Raw genomic sequence first — 27,132 nt, forward strand, 5'->3', positions numbered from 1 at the left:
GCCAAATGAATCGGCATTTATTTATATTCTGCCTCGGGTTTTGTTTGCCTTCTCTAGTATCCTCAGCTTGTACCTTTACGCAGGTTCTTACACATAGTTTGTTGTTCCTACCAACATTGATCACAATATAGTATCAATACTTTTTGATTCCTGATTCTTAATTTGCCTGCCCATTGAGATATTGGTCATAAGTCAACATCTTCCCATTATTTTCCATTTTGAATCACTTTCCTGGTACTTTCAGTTTTGTATTTTATATCCTGTCCATCTGTCTTTTATAATTTTTAATTTTTTCTTCCAAATAAATTTTAGCACTCAGCTATTGCTGTGTCACAATCCATTTCCAAACTCAGTGGCTTCAAACAGCAACAATTTTATTTAGGTCATAACTCTGTAGGTTGTGAATTTGAGCTGGACTCAGCTAGTTAGTTCTTCTAATGTGAGTCAGCTGGCGCCTGCTTCTACAATCAGCTGATGATTTCACAACTGAGGCTGGCTGGTTTGTGAAGTCCTCAGCCGGATGACCGCCAGCTAGGGCTTCTCTCTCCATGGTCTCTGATCATCGAGCCGGCTAGGCTGAGCGTGTTTACATGGTGGTATAAGTTCCAGAAGCAACAGCGGGTAAGAAGCTATGCATGAGAACTCTTCAAACCTCTGTTTGTGTCACATTTGCTAATGCCCCATTGATCCAGATTCAAGGGTTGGAGGAATATATTCCAACTCTTGATGGAAGAAGCTGCTAAAATATTGTGGCCATTTAAAAATAATCTACCACATTATCTATGTATTTTTCATTTGTAAACATCTATACAGAAATGCCAAGTGTTTTTATCTTTGCTTTCAGATATTTTAATTGTTTCACAGTTGAATTTCATAAACTTTCCTCATGGAAATCTGTTTTTCTCCTCAGCAACTCCTCAGTTTTTCCAGGCAAGCCTTTCTGTTCTTAATTACTGTAATTTTCAGAATGAGCTACTTTCTACATGTGCACATGTCTTTTAAATTAATATAATACAAAACTAAATCTGGAAAATTTTAGTTTTACATTTTTTGTTCATTTCCTAACCTATTTCCCTGAAGCAAAGTGACAGGGCTGTTCAGAATTTATAATTTAATTAAGATGAGATTGGGGACGTAAGGAAGTACCACTTTCTCTTTTGCATTCATTTTTTAAGGATCTCAGGACATATGTTGATCTATTTTCTCTCTCTTCCTTGCAAATTAAAACAACAAAATGTTTTAAAATAAATGTTTTAAAATAATAGTGAAATTGCAAGCTTTGCTGATTATAAAAATGTATGCTCTATCTCATCTCGCCTTTTCTTCCCTGCTCTAATACGAATTTCACATTATCCCCTCAATTGCTCTTCTATTTTTGCTCACATTATCTCCTTTTTCTAAACTTTTCATTCCTCTGCTGATGTAAAACCTGTTTATTGTTTAAGAGCAACTCAAGTCCTACATCCTCCATGAAATTTTCACTGATTGCCCAGGTTATCCTTGATTTTACTCTATTGTGAACTCCCACAGCATTTAATGGCTAGTACCACACAGTAACATTTGCTTCATTACATGTTGGTATTGTTTAATGCTTTTAATGTGTATTTTTAATTTGTATTATTTGCTGCTGTTTTCATTGCTGGGCTTGATTCATTAGCCACTTTTTTTTTTTTTTTTTACTGATTTGCACTCCTGGCTCTCTAAGTGTGTAAATTTCCAGGATTAAGCTGTTTTATAATATACCAAAATTGGGAGTTCTCATGTCATTTTTTTTAAGAAAACACATATTAGGTTTCATTCACTTATTCAAGATACATTAAATGCTTATTATGTGTCAAGATTAAAAATGAACACTATCTCAAGATACCAAGTTAATTTAGTTGCTATATTTTGCTCAAGACAGTGTTATAAACTTGTAAGAAACAGTATTTTTGAAAATGTACCACAGTACCTTCTAAACTAGTAAATCTCAGTTAGTGGCCCTTTTGATGAGCAACTTTAGGACTTTCAAGATTTCTAATTTCTATCTAGAATAGTCATAGACATGAAGCCTTTTGTTTTATAATGATTACAAATACCTTCCCAGGGTCAAGTGACTATGACCAGCACTAGTTTAACACTGTCTTTTCTTTTAGCAAAACAACGCAAAGAACAATGTTGCAGTAGCCTAATAATACCTCTTTGCTATAAATGCACACTCATTCCCATCCTCTCAGTCTCTTTGTTTCTCTGTTACTCTCCCTTAGTAGAAATTTTCCATTGGACTTCAAGTGCTTTGATGTATTATGATCAATGATGACTTGTGTTTTCTGACTTTGTTAGAGTCTCCATGGAATTAAAGATTATATGCTTATTTAGCTTAATGTACTTGACCTTTCCGTATGATTGACACATCTAAATTTCTGTAGCAACTCAATCATTATGCAACAGCTGTGTTATATTCATTTCATGTAAAAAACAAAAACAAAAGACATACCATTCTCTTCAAGAGTAGATACCTTGACCCCTTCCCTCCCAGCTAAATGAAGGATAATAGTTTATCAACAACATTATTAATCAGTTTCCAAATGTATCTCTTTCCTCACTGCATTTTGTAAACATTCAGTATACTGTGACCATAGTCACATCAAGAATCATTTCAATACTGGTCTTTATTATATAATTAAAATATTCAATAATTCTGAGTCTGTTGAACATAATAATATACACACAACTGAAGTGTCAAACATCTGGGATTTGTTAGCAACATTTGTGCTCAGAAAATAATATATACAAACCTTTGATTTTCTTAATGATGAAACTCTATTTTGTCTGAATTGACATATGTATCTTTAAGGTAAAGAGAGAAAAGACCTTGACATTTTTCTGTGACTTTTCCATATCGATAGCTGTGTTCTACCTGCATTTATTTTTCTCAGAATTCATTATGAATTCTGTATAGGCCTTTGGAAGGCCTATACAGGCTTTCTAACAGAGATTCTATAGGAAAAAGTTTTGGTTAACTGTTTTGGTTAAGTGTTAGTTGAAGAAGGCATTCTAGATAAGGTTTTACAAGACAAAAGAAAAGAATCAACTTATTTTTAGTTCTGAGCCTGAATTATGGAAATGGTACTAACTGCAGATAAATTCTGAATAAATTCTAGCATTCTCTGCTTATCTAAAAAAATCTTATATTTTACTGATACTGTTCCATGCTCACTAATGTTTTCAAAACATATTCATATCTAAATGGTTTTGTATTTTTATTAAATTTTGGATTTTTAGCATTATATAAAGTTAATTTTGTTGACTATTTTATTAATTTAAGAAATGTCTTCCTTTAATTAAATTTTTGGGCTTTATTTATAAAATAAAAATTATTCTTTATATATTCTTGAAAAGTAAATCAGATTGGGATTAATAATTGTCAAGTCATTTTAGAACAATGATATCTATCATTAAATTTCTCGAATTTTTTGCCTTCTCAACTGATAGCTATCAGGGTAAAAAATTCAATTATGGATATTGGAAAAATTGATGGTAATATTAATCTGAAATGTTATTTCTGTACTATTCTTTATAGGACCTGAGGGGATTCTCTAGTTCTTTAGGCCAGTGTTATAATGTTAGGATTTAGAAAAGATGGTAATATAGAGAGAAACAGGAAGCAAATGAAATGGGACAGGAAAATATCATTCTGTCTTTTTTTTTTTTTTTTGAGATGGAGTCTCGCTCTGTCGCCCAGGCTGGAGTGCAGTGGCCGGATCTCAGCTCACTGCAAGCTCCGCCTCCCAGGTTTACGCCATTCTCCTGCCTCAGCCTCCCAAGTAGCTGGGACTACAGGCGCCCGCCACCTCGCCCGGCTAGTTTTTTGTATTTTTTAGTAGAGACGGGGTTTCACCGTGTTAGCCAGGATGGTCTCGATCTCCTGACCTCGTGATCCGCCCGTCTCGGCCTCCCAAAGTGCTGGGATTACAGGCTTGAGCCACCGCGCCAGGCCTCATTCTGTCTTCTTATTCCTTCCCCTAAGTCACTAGCATTGTGAAGGGAAAAGGGAACTAACATGTATTATTGTCTACCATGTAACAGGCATCGTCTTTCATATTTTATATTTATTATATTAGCTCATGTAATCTTTGTAGAAAATCTCCTAAATCTATTAGTAAGTCTTTAATATCTATGTTTATTTATTTTTTCCTGAAAGCAAATGAGATTTTTGGATCAAGACAGACAATTATTATTGCTTATAGCAATAACCACCTTGGAAAGAAGGCACACAGTTACGTACACAGGAGGGGAGCCCTGAAATTACGAATCTGGGAATTTACATAGGAATTACTATATAAACTCTTTATATAGGAATTGCTGTATAAACTCTTTATATAGTAAATGGTCTTCTCCTGTCTTCTTTTCTGGAAGAGAAAGAGAAACCTTATCTCCCTTATATAAAATAAGCAAATCTTCAGGGGAGAGAATGAGAAGGTCCCAGTTTAAACCCTTTGAAATGTAAACCAGTAGCTGTAGGATTTTGTTCTCCTTTGAAATGTGAACACAGAGCTGTAGAAAATAAATGTCTGCATATCTCTGAAGGTCTCTGTCTATTCAGTGCACATTTAATCCAGATTTCAGTCTGTCTTGCTTTATAAGTCCCTAACCATGCAGAAGCATGAAAACGTTTTCTCCATAGTTCCACAATCATGAATTTTAGCAGTTTTAGAGTACTCTTGCTATAAAATTGTGGCTATTAGCTTGTTTCCATTCCTTTCATAAAGTGTTTAGTAGCATAATGCATTATTAGGTCTACTATCTATCTATTATACTTGAAAATCATCCTCTCTATGTAAAAGACCTATTTATTCAATGGATATTTATTGAGCACCAAAAACTGTCAAGCATTGTTCTAGGTATTTGGGATATATCAGTGGACAAATCAAAGATACCTGCCTTGCTTATATGGAGGGGTTGTAATTATTGCCAATGAAAAGCCTAGGATGAAATATCATTGGAAGATTAAAGTTTAAGGAACTGAAAGGCCAGAATATCACAAGAATCATCTATATGTGTTTCAAAATCTTACGAATTAAGTCAGTACTAAAGAGAATGACAGTATACAAAGAACTCAAATGGTTGAGTGGGAATTACCTGGACCTTAGTGGATAACAGCAACCATGAGGCAAAGTGTGTAGTGAGTAATGTCGACCATGAGATTTAAATCTGAAGGATGTCAGGAAGGATATGGGGAAATGGTCTGAAAATGTCAGAATGGAGCAAAGAAATGCCACTTTGCTTATTCCACTCACCCAGCCGGAGGTCACAGGGACAAGACTGACACCTTTCCATCTTGCATAAGAACCGTGGGAGAGAAGCAGCCATCACTGAGAGATTGTAGGGGAGGCATTTTCCTCCAGAGAAAGACAGGTTTATGTTTGAGCTAGGAAAGTAAAGGGAACACTTAGAAAATTGATTTTTGGCTCACTAGAAGGATTTCAGCAGTTGGGAGAGAACAAAGGTAATTTTCACCAGCTTGTAACTTTACATGTATTAAATGTGTTACAAAACTAATGAAATGTACTGTCTTTTCTCTTGATTTATCTGATAATATAGAAATGGTGTCACCTGTAATCATTGTTACCATATTTCCTGAGGCCATTTTCTTATTCTCATATAATTTTCTACTTGTTTCTTCTTTATTTGTATTTTTTTTCCTTTTTTAATTTTTCTCTTTTTATCATTTCTGTCTCTTCATATCCTACTTACCTCTTCATCTTTTTTGCCCAGCTTCTCTCTTAATATTTTTTGTTCTTTACTATTTCTCTTATCATTCTATTTCAAAATTACACTGTCTGCTGTCTTCTCTAACCCCTGGCACCTCACTTTAGCTGTAGTTGGGACTGTGCAATATGCCATCACACAGGTAGTACTAATTTTGACAGGTAGCATCTCTACTTCAAACAAAGAAAGCTTTAACCAAAAAGGAATTACAGGAGAGAAGACAGTATTCTCCCCAGCTGATGCTAACATTGCCACCTACACTTTCGATACTTTCTTCAACAGTTAAGAGGTGGCAACTTATTACTTCCCCAAATTCTCTGTGCTCTGTTGATATGTTTTAAACTCGAAAGGAAGAGAAAGTAGTTTTGTTCATTAGCTGTGGGACTTAAAATGTGACTTAACTTTTTTGAACCTTTTGTTTCGTGAATGATAAAAAAAAACTTTCTGAATGATATAGCTACTAATATTTTCATTTTATAGATAAAATGAAAGATAAAGTACTTTTTTAAAAGGTTGCATAAATATAAGTGACACAGACTGGATATGAATGTAAGCATTTGACTCAATCTCAGAAATCATGCTTTTAATGAATATTGTTTCTCACATAATATAACTTAATATTGTGGTCAATAAAATAATAAATAGGACCAGACACATATATATACATTAATTCACTTCCCTTTATTTCCTTTTTCCAAAATTGAGCCTTATTGGTAAAGGGCTTTTTGTGCATTTTAATTGTCTATATTTACTCAAACCAATTATAATTTTTCACTTGCCGGCATGAATCCATAAAGGACAAAAACCTGAATATACAAACTATTTTTCAGCTTTCAGTTTGCCAGAGGATTGATCTATAATTATTTTTAGGATTATAAAAGATTTACATCCATTATTAAAATATATATAATATCGGATTTTTTTCCAACAATAGAGGAGTAACTAATTCTATAGTTTCATGCCAATCTCACCTCCAATCCTTCTAGAATTTGGAGGTAATTTAACCCTGTGTATAAAAAATAAATATTTTCTTTTTTGTGTTTTATTGAAAAAATCATGTAATTTAAGTACAAATATATCCACTAAAGTAGGCAAATTTATTTTAATAGAATTCAGTTATCCCTTTCAAAGAAACACTATCAGCCTAAGTGTTATACATTGAATATTTTAGAAATCTTACAATTTCAATTACATGTCTTCTGAAACTTATTATTGTAAGGCTTTGTTTTAGGCCTTCCTTGCTGTATTAGTTGACTGGGGCTGCCAGAAAAAAATACCACAGGCTGGGCAGCTTAAACTACAGAAATAAATTTTCTCACAGTTCTGGAGGCTAGGACACCTAAGATCAAGATGGCTAGCCAGGCATTTCTCATTCTGAAGATTTCTCTCTTGGCTTATAGGTGGTTACCATCTCCTTTCATCATTGTGTTACCTCTTTGTGTGCTTGGAGAGAGAGCAAGAGAGGTAGCTCTTTGGTGTTTCTTCTTTTAAGAACACTAATTGGATGGATCCAGCCCCACTCGTATGGCCTCATTTAACCTTAATTACCTCTATAAAGGCCCTATCTCTAAATACAGTCACATTTGGGGTTGGGACTTTAAAATATAAACGTCAGGGGGACATAAGCCTTCATCCACAGTATTGCCATTGTAATATTTTGTATACTTTGGCACTTAAGAAAGTAAGATTTTTTTTTTTAACCTAGTAATTTAATGTTTTCTTTAGAGGTTTTTTCCCTAATACGACACTCTCCTATATATAATCTACTTGGTGATACAAATATCCCTTTGTTTGCTTGTACTTTCGTTTCTTCATAAAGTAAATTTTTCTGTAGCTACTAGTGCTATGAATAGCTATGAATGTTAGCTTTCTTGGATAGGCTTTACCTTTTAGATCAATTTTAAGTTTATAAAAAAATTGCACAGACCGTTCAGACAGTTCCCATATATTTCCTCTCCCTGCTGCACACAATTTCTCCTCTTATTAACATTTTACATTAGATCAGTACATTTGTTACAATTGATAAACCAACATTAATAGGTTATTATCAACCAAAGTCCATGGTTTACATTAGGGTTCATTCTGTGTTATACAGTTCTATTGGTTTAGACAAATGTTTAATGATATGTATCTACCATCACAGTATCAAGGATGGTTTAACTTCCCTAAAAATGCCCTGTGCTCCACTTGTTCATCCCTATACCTTCTCCCTGATGCCCTGACCACTGCTGATATTTTTACTGTCTCTATAGTTTTAGCTTTTCCAGAATGTCATATAGTTGTAATAATATAGTATGTAGCTTTTAAAACTTCTTTCACTTAGCAATATGCATTAATCATTCTTTCATGTCTTTTTTTGTGGTTGATAGCTCATTTCTTTTTCCAGTAGTCCCACTTTATCTGTAGGGGATACATTCTAAGACCCCCAAAAGATGCCCGAAACCTCAGATAGTACTGAACCCTATGTATACTGTTTTTTTCCTACACATACATACCTGTGATAAAATTTAATTCATAAATTAGGCACAGTAAGAGATTAACGATAGATAATAATAAAATTGAACAATTATAACAATATGCCAGAGTCACAAGTCTTGTGCCTTGGGACTTTTATTAAGTATAATAAGTGGCCAATATCAAGTGTAACATATAGAAATAGAAGAACAGAAAAACCTCTGTGGGATTTGGCATTAACATAGACCTTAGTGAAACCTGTTTTATTAGAGATAGTGATTTTTTAAAAACACTTAATTGTGAAGGGAAGGGAATTGATGAGATAACACAATTGTCTGAAGGTAGAGAGAAGATGAAACAATTTTTTTGTTTCTAATGAGAAGAGTATAATTAAGGATGGGGAATAGATACACAGAGATTATAAAGACAGTGATGATTACAAAATATTTAACCAAATAATTAGTGTTATACATGTTTGTGATAGAGCTATGGTACACTTATTTAAGTAAAATGCCAAAAGACAGCACCAAGCTCCAAGCTTTATGTATCACAAACATCAAAAATGACTTGCTGAATTAAATTAAATTGAGTCTCCATTAACATGTAAATCATCATACTGTGCCCTGGAATAATTTAGAGTTTAATTTTTGTGTTTACTTCCATATGAAGGTCATCGAACACTATTTATTGGAGTACATGTGCCCTTGGGAGGAAGAAAAAGCCATCGACGTCACAGACATCGTGGTCATAAACACAGAAAGAGAGACAGAGAGAGAGATTCAGGATTAGAGGATGGAAGGGAGTCACCTTCTTTTGGTAAGAATCCTTCTCCTTGTTTTTATTAAATTAATTATTGTAATATACTTGCTGGTACAATTATCATTAGGAGTAATACCTTATACTCATAAAATTGTTTATACTTTTTTAAAGTATGTTGGGCAGGTTGGAGAGAAGTGGGAGAGATAAAGCTTGATCTTTGTTTTTCTCTTATATATTTGCTTTGAGAAGCTGAGTATTAATGAAGATTTATGATATAGGAAATACAACTGAGTAAAGCTCAAAAATTCTTGTTAATTTGTACAAGTAATCATCATTACTCAAAGTGGTTTGAAAATCCAGGGGAAAATGCCTTAATTTAGTTCCCATTTGCACTTTTACTGATGGTGCCCAACTTTCAGTCTTAGGATGTTATATTAGTTCATTTTCACACTGCTGATAAAGACATACCCAGACTAGACAATTTACAAAAAAAACCAAAAGAGGTTTAATTGGACTTACAGTACCACGTGGCTAGGGAAACCTCACAATCATGGTGGAAGGCAAGGAGAAGCAAGTCACATCTTACGTGGATGGCAGCAGGCAAAGAGAGCTTGTGCAGGAAAACTCTACCTTATAATAACTATCAGATCTCATGAGACTTACTCACTATCACAAGAACAGCACAGGAAAGACCTGCCCTCATTATTCAGTTAACTCCCGCTGGGTCCCTCCCACAACATGTGGAAATTCAAGATGAGATTTGAGTGAGGACACAGCCAAACCATATCATTCTACCCTTGGCCCTTCTCAAATATCATGTCCTCACATTTCAAAACCAATCATGCCTTCCCAACAGTCCTCCAAGGTCTTAACTTGTTTCAGCATTAACTCCTAAGTCCATAGTCCAAAGTATCATCTGAAATAAGGCAAGTCCCTTCCATCTGTGAGCCTGTAAAATCAAAAGCAAGCTAGTTACTTCCTAGATACAACTGAGGTAAAGGCATTGGATAAATACAAACATTCCAAATGGGAGATATTAGCAAAACAAAGGGGCTACAGGCCCCATGCAAGTCCAAAATCCAGCAAGGCAATCAAATCTTAAAGCTCCAGGATGATCTCCTTTGACTCCATGTCTCACATGCAGGTCACGATGATGAAAGAAGTGGGTCCTCATGGTCTTGGGCAGCTCCGCCCTCGTGGCTTTGCAGGATATAGCCCCCCCTCCTGGCTGCTTTCATGGGCTGATGTTGAGTGTCTGTCACTTTTCCAGGCCCACTATTCAAGCTGTCAGTGGATCTTCCATTCTGGAGTCTGGAGGACAGTGGCCCTTTTCTCACAGCTCCACTAGGTGGTGTCCCAGTAGGGACTCTGTGTGGGGGCTGTAACACCACATTTCCCTTCTGCACTGTCCTAGAAGAGATTCTCCATGAGAGCCCTGCCCCTGAAGCAAATTTCTGCCTGGGCATCCAGGCATTTCCATGCATCCTCTGAAATCTAGGTGGAGGTTCCCAAACCCCAGTTCTTGACTTCTGTGCACCCACAGGCTCAACACCATATGGAAGCTGCCAAGGCTTGAGGCTTGCACCCTCTGAAGCCACAGCAGGAGCTCTACATTTGTCCCTTTCAGCCATGGCTGGAACAGCTGAAATGCAGGACACCAAGTCCCTAGGCTGCACACAGCATGGGTACCCTGTGCCTGACTGAGAAAACCACTTATTCTTCCTGGGCCTCTGGGTCTGTGATGGGAGGGGCTGCCATAAAGACCTTTGACATGCCCTGGAGACATTTTCCTCCTTGTCTTGGGTATTAACATTTGAGTCCTCATTACTTATGCAAATTTCTGCATTTGGCTTGAATTTCTCCTCAGAAAATGGAATTTTCTTTTCTATTGCATTGTCAGGCTGCAAATTTTCTGAATTTTTAGCCTCTGCTTCCGTTATAAAACTGAATGCCTTTAACAGCACCCAAGTCACTTCTTGAATGCTTTGCTGCTTAGAAATTTCTTCTGCCAGATACCCTAAATCATCTCTCTCAAGTTCAAAGTTTCACAAATCTCTAGGGCAGGGGTAAAACACCACCAGTCTCTTTGCTAAAACATATAACAAGAGTCACCTTTGCTCCAGTTCCCAACAAGTTCCTCATCTTCATCTGAGACCACCTGAGACTGCCTCGACCTTATTGTTCATATCACTATCAAGCTTTTCATCAAAGCCAGTCAACAAGTCACTAAGAAGTTCCAAACTTTCCCACATTTTCCTGTCTTCTTCTGACCCCTCCAAACTGTTCCAACTTCTGCCTGTTATCCAGTTCCAAAGTCACTTCCACATTTTCAGGTATCTTTTCAGCAGCACCCCACTCTACTGGTATCAATTTACTATATTAATATGTTTTCAGGCTGCTGATAAAAACATACCTGAGACTAGGCAATTTACAACAGAAAGAGGTTAAATTGGACTTACAGTTCCACGTGGCTGGGGAAGCCTCACAATCATAGCAGAAAGCAAGAAGGAGCTCGTCACATCTTACGTGGATGGCAGCAGGTAAAGAGACCTTGTGCAGGAAAACTCCCCCTTATAATAACCATCAGATCTCATGAGACTTACTCACTATCATGAGAACAGCACAGGAAAGACCTGTCCCCATGATTCAATTACCTCCCACTAGGTCCCTCCCACAACACCTGGGAATTCAAGATGAGATTTGGGTGGGGACACAACCAAACCATATCAGATGTGAACCTTTTACTATTGTGAATGCTCTCTCTTTGGAAGTATATCCAGAATACCATAATAAGTGTTTTTGTAGTTGTTAAAAGGTTCTGAGTGCCATGAGAGCCCATGTACATGACATAACTGAGAACCTGGCTTTCAGTTCCTTGACCATCCCATCTCTTGTGACCTTCTTTGTCATTGCACTTAGTTCACCTTCTCATCCATATTCATTCCATCCCTGAAGTCATCAATTCATTTATCTTTCTTTCTGACCACAGCTTCACTCCTTTCTTGCTGTGCAGCTACTTAACCCCTCTACTTTTCTTCTATCCATAAGTTTGTCTTTATTTGTTTATCCTACTCTGATTGCATAGCATGCAGTTTTAGGAATACTTTAGCATTACTAGTATTCCATCAGTATTACTAGTAGTCTATTTAGTAATACTAGTATTTTAAATGTCTTAGGTTCTAAGTTTTAGTTTTATTCATGCCTTTACTGCCTCTTTTGTTTTCATTTTTAATAGGAAACAGCATTTTATTTAAAATATTTTTAATAGATTTCTTAAAGATGTAAATAATTGAATTAAACTTAGTTTATATTACTTGTATGAATTAATTTACATTTTGTTAACATTCATGAAAAATAGGTGGGAACTGAACAATGAGATCACTTGGACTCGGGAAGGGGAACATCACACACCGGGGCCTATCATGGGGAGGGGGGAAGGGGGAGGGGGGAGGGATTGCATTGGGAGTTATACCTGATGTAAATGACGAGTTGATGGGTGCTGACGAGTTGATGGGTGCAGCACAGCAACATGGCACAAGTATACATATGTAACAAACCTGCACGTTATGCACATGTACCCTAGAACTTAAAGTATAATAATAATAATAAATTAATTAAAAAAAAGAAAAGGAAATATATTCAGATAAAAACTGGAAAAAAAAAGAAAAATACCTGGACTCACATGTTTATCAAAGCAATATTCACAACAGCAAAGATATGGAATCAACCTACCTGTTCATCAACAGAGAACTGAATAAAGAAAACACAGTGAACATACAAAAGGGAAAACTATTCAGCCATAAAAAATGAAATCATGCCTTTTGCAACAACATGGATGGCAAAAGGAAGCCATTATCTTAAATGAAACAAGTCAGACACAGAAAGACAAATATCACATGGTCTCACCTACAAGTGGGAGCTAAATCATGTCCACACATGGATACAGAAAGTGGAATAACAGACAGTGGAGACTCAGACGGGTGATGATAGGAGGGGTGAAGGATGAGAAATTATTCAATGGGTACAATGTGCTTTATTTGGGTGATGGACATCCTAAAAGCTCTGACTTGACCATTAGGCCAACTATGCATGTAATGAAATTGCACTGTACCTCATAAATTTATATAAATAAAACTAATCATTTGACCCCCCAAAAAAAAAATTCATGAAAAATAATTTAGCTAGGTATGCAATTCCAAATTGACAGGTATTTTAACTCAGAACTTTGAACATAATATCTATTTATCAATTTCATGAAGCTGTTAAGAAAGGACGTAAAAATCTATTGTTGCACTATGGTTAATTTGGATTTTATATTTTTATGAGTTTAAATCATTTCCTTTATTTTGGTATTTAGCTTTACATTTATTATGATATTTTCAGGCACATATATATGCCTTTTATGCTTGTCTTGGTTGATATTTAATGAAAATGTGTATTAATAGTTCTTTAAAATGCTTAAACTTGTCCTATTTCTATTATTTTCTCTCCCATTTATTTAAATTTGTTTTTTCAAATATTCATTAGGCATATTCCTTTCAATTTCATTTTCAATTTATTTTGATCCATCTTTTATATTTTTTCCTTGTCCTGACATTGAAGTGTTTATTTTAGCTAATTCATTTATTCATATTTTAGCTCACAGTTTTTGCCTTGCTCATATCCCTCTACTTTCTTTAAACATTTTGACTACATATGTCTTTCATTTCTTTTACTTTGGATTTAGGGGGTACGTGTGCAGGTTTGTTACCTAAGTATGTTGTGTGATGCTGAGGTTTGGGATATGGATGGTCCTATCATCCAGGTAGTGAGCACAGAGTATACTTTTACAACCCTTGTTCCCCACCCTCCTTCCCAGCTCTGGTGATTCTCAGTGCCTATTGTTCCCATCTTAATGTCCATGAGTACCCAATGTGTAGCTCCTACTTATGAGTGAGAACATGCAGTATTTGGTTTTCTGTTCCTGAGTTAATTTTTTTAGGATAATGGCCTCCAGCTGCATTCATGTTACTGCAAAAGGATATGATGTCAATCTTTTTATGGCCACATAGTATTCCATGATATATATGTATCACATTTTCTTCATCCACTTTACCATAATGGAATCTAATTGATTCCATGTCTTTGCTATGGTGAATAGCACTGCAGTGAACATACAAGTGCATGCATCTTTTCGGTGGAATTATTCATTTTTCTTTGAGTATATTCCCAGTAATGGGATTGCTGGGTTGAATGGTAGTTCTGTTTTAAATTCTTTGAGATATCTCCAAACTGCTTTCCACAGTGGCTGAACCAATTTTTATTCCCACTGAGTGTGTAAGCATTCCGTTTTCTCTGCAGCCTTGTCAGCATCTGTTATTTTTTGACTTTTTAATATTCACCATTCTGACTGGTGTGACATGGTATCTCATTGTGGTTTTGACTTGCATTTCATTTTTTCACAGCTTGTATGTTTTCTTTTCTTTTCCTTCTTTTCTGTTCATGTCCTTTGCCCATTTTTAATAGAATTATTATTATTTTTTGCTTGTTGATTTGTTTAAATTTTGCTTGTGGATTCTGGGTATCAGACATTTTTTGAATGCATAGTTTGCAAATATTTTCTCCCATTCTGTAAGTTCTCTAAAATAGTTTAGACTATTGAGATTTGCTGTGCAGAGGCTCTTTAGTTTAATTAGGTCCCACTTGTCAATTTTTGTTTTTGTTGCAATTGCTTTTGGAGACTTAGCCGTAAATTCTTTGTCAAAGTTAATGTTGGGAAGGTTATTTCCTAAGCTTTCTTCTAGAATTACTATAACTTAAGGTCTTACATTTAACTCTTTAATCCAACTTGAGTTAATTTTTGTATATGGTGAAAAGTAGGGATCCAGTTTCGTTCTTTTGCGTATGGCTTGATAACTATCCCAGCACCATTTATTTAATAGGGAGTCCTTTCTCTATTAGTTATTTTTGCTGACTTTGTTGAAGATCAGATGGTTGTAGGTGTTTAACTTTCTTTCTGGGCTCTCTATTCTATTCCATTAGTGTATATGTCTGTTTTTGTACCAGTACAATGCTGCTTGGGTTAATGTAGCCGTAGAGTACAGTTTGAAGTCAGGTAATATGATGCCTCTGACTTTGTTCTTTTTGCTTAGAATTGCTTTGGCTATTTGGGTTCTTTTTCAATTCCATATTAATTTTAGAATAGTTTTTCTAATTCTGTGAAAAACAACATTGGTCTTTTGATAGAGATAGTATTGAATTCTGTAAATTGCTTTGGGCAGTATGGCCATTTTAATGATATTGATTCTTCCTATTCATGAGCGTGAAACATTTTTACATTTACTTGTGTTGTCTCTGATTTCTTTCAGCAGTGGTTTGTAGTTCTCCTTGTAGAGATCTTTCACTTCTTTGGTTAGATGTATTACATTTTTTTGTGTGCATTATAAATGGGATTGAGTTTTTAACTTGGCTCTCTGATACAATGTTATTGCTGTATAGAAATACTATTGACTTTTGTAAGTTGATTTTGTATCTTGAAACTTTACTGAAATTGTCAATTCTAGTAGCCTTTTGGTGGAGTCTTTAGGGTTTTCTATTTATAGAATTATGATCATCAGCAAAGAGAGATAGTTTGACTTCCTCTCTTCCTATTTGAATGCTCTGACTAGGTCTTCCCATGCTATGTTAAATAGGAGGGAAGAGTAGGCATCACTTTCTTGTTCTGATTCTCAAGGGGAATAGTTAAAGCTTTTACCCATTTGGTATGATTTTAGCTGTGTGTTTTTCATAGATGGCTCTTATTGTTTTGAGGTATGTTTCTTCAATGACTAGCCTGTTCAGGGCATTTTATCATGAAGGGATTTGAGATTCTCTTGAAGGCCTTTTCTATATCTATCGAGATAACCATATGGTTTTGATTTTGATTCTGTTTATGTGGTGAATCATATATATTGAATTGTGTATGTCAAACCAACCTTGCATCCCAGGAATGAAGCCTACTTTATCATAGTGAATTAGCTTTTTGATGTGCTGCTGAATTCAGTTTGCTAGTATTTTGTTGAGGATTTTGTGTCTATATTCATCAGGGATTTTAGCCTGAAGTTTTCTGTTTTTGTGTCTCCACCAGATTTTGGTAAAAAGATGATGTTGGCATTGTATAATATGTTAGTGAGAAGCATCCCCTCATCCTCAATTTTTAAGAAGAGTTTGAGTGGGATAGGTACCAGTTCTTCTTTGTACGTCTAGTAGAATTCAGCTGTGAATCCATCTGGTTCAGGGCTTTTTTTGGTTGGTATGTTTTTAAAAAATACTGATTCAATTTCAGAACTTGTTATTGGCTTATTCATGTTTTCACGGTACTCCTTGTTCAATCTGGATGGTTTTGTGTTTCCAGAAACCTATCCATTTCCTCTAGATTTTCTAATTTGTTTGCATAGAGGTGTTCATAATAGTCTCTGAATATCTTTTGTATTTCTGTGAGATTGGTTGTAATGTCATTTGTCATTTCTGATTGTGCTTATTCTCTTTTTTTGTTAATCTAACTAGTAGTCTATCAAGCTTGTTTATTCTTTCAAAAACAAACTCTTTTCATTGATCTTTTGTATGGACTTTTGCATCTCAGTTTCTTTCAGTTGTTCTCTGATTTTAGTAATTTCTTTTCTTTTGCTAGCTTTTAAAGCCATACTTATGTTGGGGTTCCTCCATTTTTCCATTTTCTCCTTGCCTCCACAAGCAGATATACTCTGCTGGAAATCATCATCCAACAAGGCAGATTGTAAGCATTATAAAGTTATGACTCAAGGAGACCTTCAACATCTCCTCCTAATTTCATTTTGTATCTCTGACATTTGAAATATTTATTTTTCAACTTTCTTTACCTTCTTCATCATTCTCCAATATCCTCTCTTTTCACCATTACTTAATAGTAATCTTGCTTTCTATTTCAGAGGGAAAATATATCATCAGAAAGAACTCACTTTACTTTCTTCCTATTAAAAAGTTATAGCTGCAAACTTTCTTCCTATTAAACAGTTAAAACTGCAAGAAAATAAGGACGTTTTATTTTTCTTTATGTTTATTTTCTATTCCCTCTCACCACTCTGGAAACTTATGCCATTTTTAATTTAATTGACCTCTTCCTCTTCAGATGAATTTTTCTTATCATCTTTTAAACATGATAGAGTCTCCACCATTTTAAGCAGTTCCCCAACCTCCTGCAAACCCACCTTTATTCATTCAGATATGTAAGTTAACTACATATAAATGTTTGGGGTAACAATTTTACTTTTAAATATCTCTCTATATTGCTTTATTTGCTTTATTCAATATCTGGCTTCAGTAACTATTGCAGATAAGTCTATAGTCTTTCTATTTTTATTTTATTTTTTGGGTTTATGTATTTTAATCCTGAATGTTTATAGACATTTTTTCTGTGTCCCTTAATGAAGAAATTTGCTAAGATTGACCTAATGGTAGGTGTATTAAAAAGCTTTTACATCCTGCATACACTAATAGTTTTCCACCTAAGAAACATTTTCCTATTATATTTTATTCTGTTCCATTTACTTTGATCTCTTTGTGAAGACTTTCTTTGCTCATATCCCTCTACTTTCTTCAAACATTTTAACTATATATATCTTTCTTTTTTTTAACTTTGAATTTGGGAGTACATGTGCAGGTTTGTTACATGAGTATGTTGCATGATGCTGAGGTTTGGGTATGGATGGTCCTGTCACCCAGGTCGTGAGCATAGAGTATAGTTAGTTTTACAACCCTTGTTCCCTACCCTCCTTCTCAGCTCTGGTGATTCCCAGTGCCTATTGTTCCCATCTTTATGTCCATGAGTACCCAATGTTTAGCTCCCATTTATGAGTGACAACATGCAGTATTTGGTTTTATGTTCCTGAGTTAATTTGCTTAGGATAATGGCCTCCAGCTGCATTCATGTTACTGCAAAAGGATATGATGCCATTCTTTTTATGGCTGCATAGCATTCCAAGGTGTATATGTACCACATTTTCTTTATCCACCTCACCTTAATGGCACTTAGTTGATTCCATGTATTTGTTATGGTGAATAGCACTAAGATGAACATACAGGTACATATTAGATTTCTGATTTCTGCTCTGTATACTTTTCCTCTGTAGTTTAATGTTAGTCTTTTATATTACCATTTGATTATTGGCAGTATAAATTCTGCATTTTCCTACTTTTATTATGAGTTTTGATTTTGCTGTTGCATTTTTAGTTTTCATGAATTTCTTTCTTATTTCATCCTGTTTTCCTTACATTTTAGCCTGTCCTTTCCTGAATACTTTTTACTTTTTTCTGCTTGGTAGAGTGTATTCCCAGTGATTTCTAGACATTTTCTTTTTATCCTAAAGTAGATAATTTTCAGAGCTATGATCTTTCTTTGGACTGTCAGATTATTTTTGCTCTCCATTGATTTTTAGTATTTTTTATGGACTCCTAGGTTTTTTCCTTTTTTTTTTCCATTTTTAAACAAGGCAAGGTAGATTCGTGCTATATCTACCCAGCTATATCCTAAGATTGCTTAATGAGGTTGATGTCAGTATGCTTCATGTTTCCAAGAGTATGTATAATAAACATCACACTTATCCAAATTCCCTGTACTTCTGCCAGGGGCAGCATGGTTGTTGGTGGCAGAGTGTGTAGAGAAAAGTACTCTAGGTATCCTGCATCACCATGATAGAAGGATGGTTGTCCATAAGAATGGGCAGATGGGCTGAGAGTGTAGGATGTACTAGGTATCTTCTGCATTTTCAAATGTTTTCTCTTTCATGAGGGGAAGTCTTAGAGTGTAAAAAATGTGACAATTTGGCATATTTTTCTCATTCAAGTTCCATCTGCTTATAGTTAGCAGAAATGCCCTCTTAGACTCTAGGAGTGGATTATCTGTTGGGCTATGATCTAATGATGAGTTTTCTTCATTTTCTAGTATTTGTAGAAATACATTTATATCATCTTACAAATATTTCATGAGCAAATAAAAATAAGCTGTATTTGTCATTTGTTTGTTCTCTGTGCCTCTTCTTATTTTTCCCTAACTGAATACATTATGCCAGTTTTTCTAGAACAGTGGTTTTGAGAGTTCTAAAACCGTACTAATGCTCAACCCCTACACCAACCAGAATCTCTGTGCCTGGGACCTAAGCATGGGTATTTTTTGAAAAGTACTCCCAGGTGATTCTTCTGTGGAGCTGTTGATAGCTCCACAGAAGGTTGATATCCACTGTTCTGGAAACTTTGCTATTTAAATTTGGTTCATCAAGGGTCTAATATCCAGAATCTATAAGGAACTTAAACAAGTCAACAAGCAAAAATCAACGTGATTAAAAAGTGGGTAAAGACATGAACAGACACTTCTTAAAAGAAGACATATAAGCAGCCAATAAACATAAGAAGAAATGCTCAATATCACGAATCATCAGAGAAATGCAAACCAAAACCACTATCTCTCACGAGTCAGAATGGTGATTATTAAAAAGTCAAAAAACAACAGATTCTGATAAGGCTGCAGAGAAAAGGGAATGCTTACACACTGTTGGTGGGAATATAAATTGGTTCAGCCACTATGGAAAGCAGTTTGGAGATTTCTCGAAGAACTTAGAACTACTATTGAACCAGCAATGTCATTATTGGGCATATACCCAAAGGAAAATGAATCATTCTATCAAAAGACACATGTGAGTGTTAATCACAGTGCTATTCACCGTGATAAAGACATGGAATCAACCTAGGTGCTCATCAACAGTGGATTGAATAAAGAAAATATACATGTACTGCATGGCATACATTGCAGCCCTAAAAAAGAGCAAACTCATGTCCTCTTTGCAGCAACATGTATACAACTGGAGGTAATTATCCTAAGTGAATTACTGCAGGAAAAGAAAACCAAATCCACATGTTTTCACTTATAAGTGGGAGCTAAACATTGGGTAGTTGTGAACATAAAGATGGCAACAATAGACACTGCAAACCACCAGAGAGGAGAGGGAGCGTGGGGAACTAGGGTTAAAAAAGTAACTATTAGGTACTATACTGCCCACTACTTGGGTGACAGGATCAATCATACCCCAAACCTCAGCATCATGCAATATGCCCATATAACAAGCCTGCACATGTACTCCCTGAATCTAAAATAAAAGTTGGAATTATTTTTAAAACTCACCAAACGTAAAGAAAGCTGTACTGCTAGCTTTTAAAAGTTATTTAATAAATAAACCTTTTATTTTATAACAAAAATAGTAAAAATAAATTTCTACTTCAAACAAAGTATAAAGCCAATAATATTAGCATTACATTTAAGCTTGCCAGAAATGCAGAATCTCAGGCCCCATCCAGACCTCTTGAGTCAGGACCTGTACATTAAAAATATATTTAGGTAACTGGTATGGTTTGGCTCTGTGTCCCCACCAAAATCTCATCTCCATTTGCAAACCCCATGTGTTGAGGGAGGGACCTGTAATCTCCATGTGTGGAAGGAGGAAGGTGATTGGATCTTGGGGGCGGTTTCCCCCATGCTGTTCTCGTGATGGCAAGTTCTCACGAGATCTGAGGGATTTATAAGGCAGTGGTCCCTGTTCTTTGCTCGCTCTCGCTTCTGCTGCGTTGTGAAGGAGGTGCCTGCTTCCCTTCTGCCATGATTGTAAGTTTCCTGAGGCCCCTCCAGGCATGCGGAGCTGTGAGACAATTAAACTTCTTTCTTGTATAAATTACCCAGCCTCAAGGAAATTCTTTATCTCAGTGTGAAACAAACTAATATAGTAACATATGAATTTTAAAATTTGACGACAAGCAACACTCTAGAACATTACTTATCAAACCTTCTGGCGCATTAGAATCACCTGAGGAGCTTTTAAAAAATTATTGATGCTAGGCTTCACCCTCAAGGATTTTCATTTAATTAATCTTGGGTGTTTCCCTAGGAACTGGTATTTTTTAAAAGTACCCCAAATTATTTAATAACCACTTAAATAATTGATCAAGAATCAGATTCTGAGAAGCTTCTGCCTCTCAATTTGGTAAACCGTGGAAATAAGTCCGGTGGCCCAGATTCTCACTCTTATATTTTAGCCGCTATTTTTGGATGCCACCTACCTTTTTCCTTCTTCAATCCTCTGAGTATCTTTACTGACATTTAGACCTGAATGTGGTTTATCAGTGACAAATGTTTGGCACTTGGTGGTTTCTAAGCAGTGGAACTTTGTAGATTTCACTTTTTTCAATTTCTCTAGTACTAATCATCTACCTTCATCCTTATTCCACACTCAGTTTCTTTGCTATAATAAGTACTCAGTCACACACAGAGACTTCAACCAAACCCTAAACACCATCCTATCGGATTTGGGTTTTGATATTCTGCATAGTGAAAATATATGATATTTCCATACTGAAGGCATTAAAGAAAATTTCTGCCTACTTAAGAAATAGTTATTTTACTTGGAAGCATTCCAAAAAAAATATTTTGAAGATATTTCTGCAGGTTCCTCAAAATTCTTTGGAATTCAACTTCCAAAGAAGTATAGGAGAGAGGAGAATTTAAGAGAGTATCAGGTCTCTCTGCTACAAAGCTAGATATATGTTGTAAATTAGAGTATGAATCTGTGAAGTCATGGAATAATTTGGGCCCAAATTATGAAGCAAGCATCAATTTAGCAAAACGATTTTTGGGAAAATGTTTGAATTTGGGCACTCTTAAAAATTTTTATTACTCCAATGTATAAGCAACATCAGCAGAATCCTACTTTATTATAAGACCCAATCATAAAATACAGTGTTGTTAAAACATCCTAGTTGCATTAGTGTTGCATTCAGGTAAAAGAATAGGCCTTTAATATAGCGGGAAGAGTTTATGCTTACGTCACAGGAAAACAATGACTGGTTCCAGCCTACTAGATGTCATGGTTGGGCTAGGATTCCCAGGTGAGTCTAAAGAGGGACTGTGTGTCCGACAAAGACCGGCTTTTGGTCTGTGTGGTAGTGCTGGTGGTGATGTTTGCTCATACAGAAAACTTTTAATGGCCACAAATAAGTTCAACCTGCTTTGGCTACTGTACTTAATAAATATATTAATTTATTTATATGAATGTGATGATGATTAATTAATTCTCCTTCCTATTGCAATCAACTCCCCAGTAACAGAAAACTGCTAAAATTTCACATTTTTTTTTTTTTGAGACAGAGTCTCACTCTGTTGGCCAGGCTGGAGTGCTGTGGCACAGTCTTGGCTCACAACAATCTCTGCCTCCTGGGTTCAAGCAATTCTCCTGCCTCAACCTCCTGAGCAGCTGGGATTACCGTCACCTGCCACCACACCCAGCTAATTTTTTGTATTTTTAGTAGAGATGGGGTTTCACCATGTTGGCCAAGCTGGTCTCGAACTCCTGACCTCGTGATCCACCTGCCTCAGCCTCCCAAAGTGCTGGGATTACAGCAGTGAGCCACTGCATCCAGCCCACATTTGTTATTTTTAATGTCATCTTCTATTCACTTTGTATAATTTGAAATTATATTTTCAACTGGGAACATGTATGAGCTGCTTTAAATTGGTGAGTTTGAAGCATAAGCTTGAAGTCAGTGAAAATATGAAAGATGATGGGGGAAATTTGTAACAATTTAACATTTATTTTTTTCCTCACCCTCCCAGAAAAGAATCTAATATGAAAGATGATAGGATTATGCCAATTACAATTAGCTAATCTATAAGAAGTGGAAATAAATATAAAAGATACAGACTATTAAACACATGTTTAAAATATGGTATGCAAAGATACTGAATAAATTAACACAGTCCTGGATTTATAATAGGATTTTGCCAGTCTTAGGTGGTAAGTTGTGCACACACTTTAGGAGAAATTAAGCAAATATAGAAAGCATGACTTCAAAGAGCTATTTTTTGATGGGCAATAGCTTAGATTTGTGACAATTTGAAAAAAACTCACAGATAAACTGCATAGCCTAGAAATATTAAAAAAGTTAGGAAAAAAGTATGTCATGAATGCATAACATATATGTAGATGCTAGTCTATTGTATCATATACTAATGTAAAATCTACCCAAATCTATTATAAAAGTTGAAATTTATCAGGCCTTATGTACACAAACACTTATAGACTGTGCATGGTGTCATTGGCAACTGAGAGAAATGTAAACAAATGCAAAAATGCAGTATTAAATCATAACTGCATACAATTTACTATTGTACTTACTGTACTACTGTAATAATGTAGCCACTTGCAGTTGCTATTGTGTGAGTCCAAGTGTTTCCAGTGTCCACTTAAAACACCTGGTGATGCTAATCATTTCTACCTGAGCAGTTCATCTCTCCAGTAAACAGCACATTGCCATAAAAAGAATGATCTCTCATGGTTCTCATGTATTTTTCATCATGTTTAGTATAATATTGTGAACCTTGAATAAAACCATGGAACCCATACAAAGTGCCACAGTGATGCTCAAAGTGCTCCCAAGAAGCAGAGAAAAATCATAACATTACAAGACAAAGTTGAATTGCTTGATATGTACTGCAGATTGAGGTTTGCAGCTATGGTTGCCCACCGTTTCAGGCAGATGATATAAAAAGATGCATAAACTTATCAACAAATATAGGACAGTAATGTAAGTGTGTTTTCTTTTATTTATGATTTTCGTACGAGAAAGGATATCTGCTTGAACAGGTTTTTTTGTTTTGTTTTGTTTTGTTTTGTTTTTTTATTTTTTAATTTATTTATTATTATTATACTTTAAGTTGTAGGGTACATGTGCATAACGTGCAGGTTTGTTACATATGTGTACTTGTGCCATGTTGGTGTGCTGCACCCATCAACTCGTCATTTACATCAGGTATAACTCCCAATGCAATCCCTCCACCCTCCACCCTCCCCATGATAGGCCCCGGTGTGTGATGTTCCCCTTCCTGGGTCCAAGTGATCTCATTGTTCAGTTCCCACCTATGAGTGAGAACATGCGGTGTTTGGTTTTCTGTTCTTGTGATAGTTTGCTAAGAATGATGGTTTCCAGCTGCATCCATGTCCCTACAAAGGACACAAACTCATCCTTTTTTATGGCTGCATAGTATTCCATGGTGTATATGTGCCACATTTTCTTAATCCAGTCTGAACAGGTTTTTAAAGCAGACAAAAGTGCCCAATTCTTGGGGGGAAATGCCACAAAGGAAGAGAGCATGAGTATTTAAAGCAGGAAGGAGTAGGCTAATTCCGCTGTTTTGTGCAAATGCCACCAGGTTTATGATTAAGACTGACCTTTTCTATAAAACTACTAACCCCAGATCCTTGAAAGGAAAAGATGAATACTACCTGCCAGTCTTTTGGTTGTACAAAAAGGCCTGGACAATGAGAACCCTTTTTCTAGTTTGGTTCTATCGATGCTTTGTCCCCGAAGTCAGGAAGTACCTTACCAGTAAGGAAATGCCTTTGAAAATCCTTTCAATATTGGACAATGCCTCTGGCCGTCTAGAAACCCAGGAGCTAATGCTCATGAAGGTGTTAAAGTGGTCTACTTGCCCCAAAACACAATACTTGTAATCAGCTTCTAGATCAGGTTTTGTAAGGACCTTTAAGGCTCATTACACACGGTACTGTATGGAAAGCATCATCAATGCTGTGAAAAAGAACCCCAATAGAGAAGATGTCATGAAACTCTAGAGGATTACACCATTGAAGATGCCTTCATTGCTACAGAAAAATCCATGAAAGCCATCAAGCTTGAAACCACAAACTCCTGTTGGAGAAAACTGTGTTCCGGTGTGCATGATTTCACAAGATTTACAACAGAGCCAATCAAGGAAATTATGAAAGAGATTGTGAATATGGCAAAAAAGGCGGGGGTAAAAGGTGTTAGGATGTAGATCTTGGAGAAACTAAAGAGCAAACAGATACCACGTCAGAGGAATTAATAGAAGATGACTCGATGAAGATGAGTACTTCTAAACCAGTGCCAGAAGATAAGGAAAAAGACATTGGAAAAGCAGTGCCAGAAAACGAATTCACATTAGACAATCTGGCAGAAGAGTTACAATTATTCAAGACTAGGTTCAACTGCTTTTACGACATGACCCTTCTATAATATGTGCACTGAAACTAAAGTAAATGGTGGAAGAAGGATCCTATCTCATGGAAACAGTTTTAGAGAAATGAAAAAGCAAAAAGGTCAGAAATTGCAATGTATTTCCATAAAGTTACATCAAGTGTGTCTGCTTCTCTTGCCTCCCCTTCTACCTTTTCTGCCTCTGCCACTCCTGAGATAGCAAGACCAACCCCTCCTCTTCCTCCTCCTCCTCCTCAGCCTACTCAACATGAAGACAATGAGGATCAAGACCTTTATATAATCCATTTTCACTTAATGAGTAGTAAATATATTTTCTCTTCTTTATGATTTTCTTATTTTTTTCTCCAGTTTATTGTAAAAATACAGTATATAATATACACATTATGTGTTAATTGACTATGTTATTATTAAGGCTCCTGGTCAGCAGTTGGCTATTAGTAGTTAAGTTTTGAGGGAGTCAAAAGTTATATACAGATTTTCAGCTGTGTGGGAAATCAGCACCTATAAGACCTGTGTTGCTCAAGGGTCAACTGTAGTTGCTTTTTTTTTTTTTTTTTTCTACCTTGAACATCTTCCTCTAGATGCTCCATCATCTCCCTAGCTCTAGTTTCTTATCTCTCTAATGGTTGTAAAGCAGGAAAGTTCTTACTTCACTGCTACTGTGGCAAGTTAATGTCACACTCTCTAGGCTTAGCAAGAGTTTGAGTTTACTCATTCTCTCCTGGAGGTTTTCTCACCTGCACTCTTCTCTGCCTTACTATTTATTCCTTTTCATCCCCTAGGCATTCAGTTATAGTGATAGAGTCTCTCTGCTGAAGTCTTCTCAGTGCTCTGTGGCAGACCAAGATGACTGTATATTTCACACCCTCTCACTCTCTTCTCCCCGCTCTCCTCTCATGTGTGTGGCTTATGTATGATTCACAGAAGACACACACACACTCTCAGATTGAGTGCTCTGATAAATCCTGAAAGTGTGTGTTACTGAATGCAGCAATATCAGCCATCAGCAGCTAGGCTGACTTTATGTTTCTCAGGCAGGAATCATACCCCTACTACCATCCCTTTTAAGGAGAATAAGGAAATGTCAGACTCATGTTACAGCTCTTTCTGAAGAACTCTAAAATGTGTCTGTTTCATCTCATGACCCTTTATAGCCTCTGTGTGGGTGAAAAATTAGAGTCACATAACTAGGCTTTTAGAGCATGGTTTGCAAATTCTGCATATAATCTTTTATCCCATATGGACATAAATATCTGTTTGTTCTTGGTGCTTCATCTGAAACATTCATTTTATCAATCTATTACCCTGTAATGAAATTACTAATTAGTATTGATAATATTATATTATTTCAATTATGTAAATGAATTAAAATATAGAAATTTCAATGAATAGATTGTGCATGACATTCAAATACTATGAACAAAATTTTAAAGTTCAACTAAAAATGGAAAATATTATTGAGCTTCAAGGAGACTGGAGACATAAATTTGGAACAGAACTACCAAACTTGTCATAATTTCATAAGATAGATTATCTGAATATGGATTCATCTGAAGTATAACAAGGATAAAGAGGAAGAAAAGTGTCTGTGATTCAGAAATGCACAATGGTAAGCATTTTGTGAATCTGTTCTCTTAAGCTAAGTGTCATAGTAACCAAGGCTTGTGTACATCATGACAGCAAGATCACATATTAAAATGGAAGTTTTTCAATTCACGTCTGTCATTGTACTTGTAATGCTGGCATGATAAATAAATATTCTCAACGTATTTGTAAAATATTGTCCAGAAAGGGTCTAAAAATAGAGTGCTTTTGGAGAAGGCCTGCAAAAGGAGAGTATTTTCACTGATTATTAGGAACAATCTCTTTAAGACCCTGGTTAATTAGTATGTGAGTTATTAAGGCAGTATGAGTAATATAGCTAATAATGCAAAGATAGAAGTTTGCTAAGGACTTTGCTTGTTTCCATTTATGATTCTACAAGGGCTTTCCTCAAATAGTATAATGATTTAAATTTGATTTTCTTAACTAATTATTTGTTGAAAATATAGTCCATATTCCAAATGGAAATACCTTATTTGTCTATTTCTGATTATAACA

General features: G+C 35.6%; 1 protein-coding gene across 20 annotated transcripts in view; it reads left to right on the forward strand.

Moving 5' to 3' along the window:
- The window catches only part of LOC105483348 (solute carrier family 4 member 10), a 452,662-nt gene that overhangs the window by 261,050 nt on the left and 164,480 nt on the right, over positions 1-27,132 (forward strand). For all 20 annotated transcript variants that reach the window (XM_011744188.2, XM_024793282.2, XM_011744189.3 and 17 more), the window contains one exon: positions 8,875-9,021. In XM_011744188.2, coding sequence (XP_011742490.1) covers positions 8,875-9,021 — 147 coding nt within the window. The remainder of the gene's footprint in view (positions 1-8,874; positions 9,022-27,132) is intronic.

The sequence above is a fragment of the Macaca nemestrina genome, chromosome 11 (assembly GCF_043159975.1).
Source record: "Macaca nemestrina isolate mMacNem1 chromosome 11, mMacNem.hap1, whole genome shotgun sequence".
Classification (NCBI taxonomy): domain Eukaryota; kingdom Metazoa; phylum Chordata; class Mammalia; order Primates; family Cercopithecidae; genus Macaca; species Macaca nemestrina.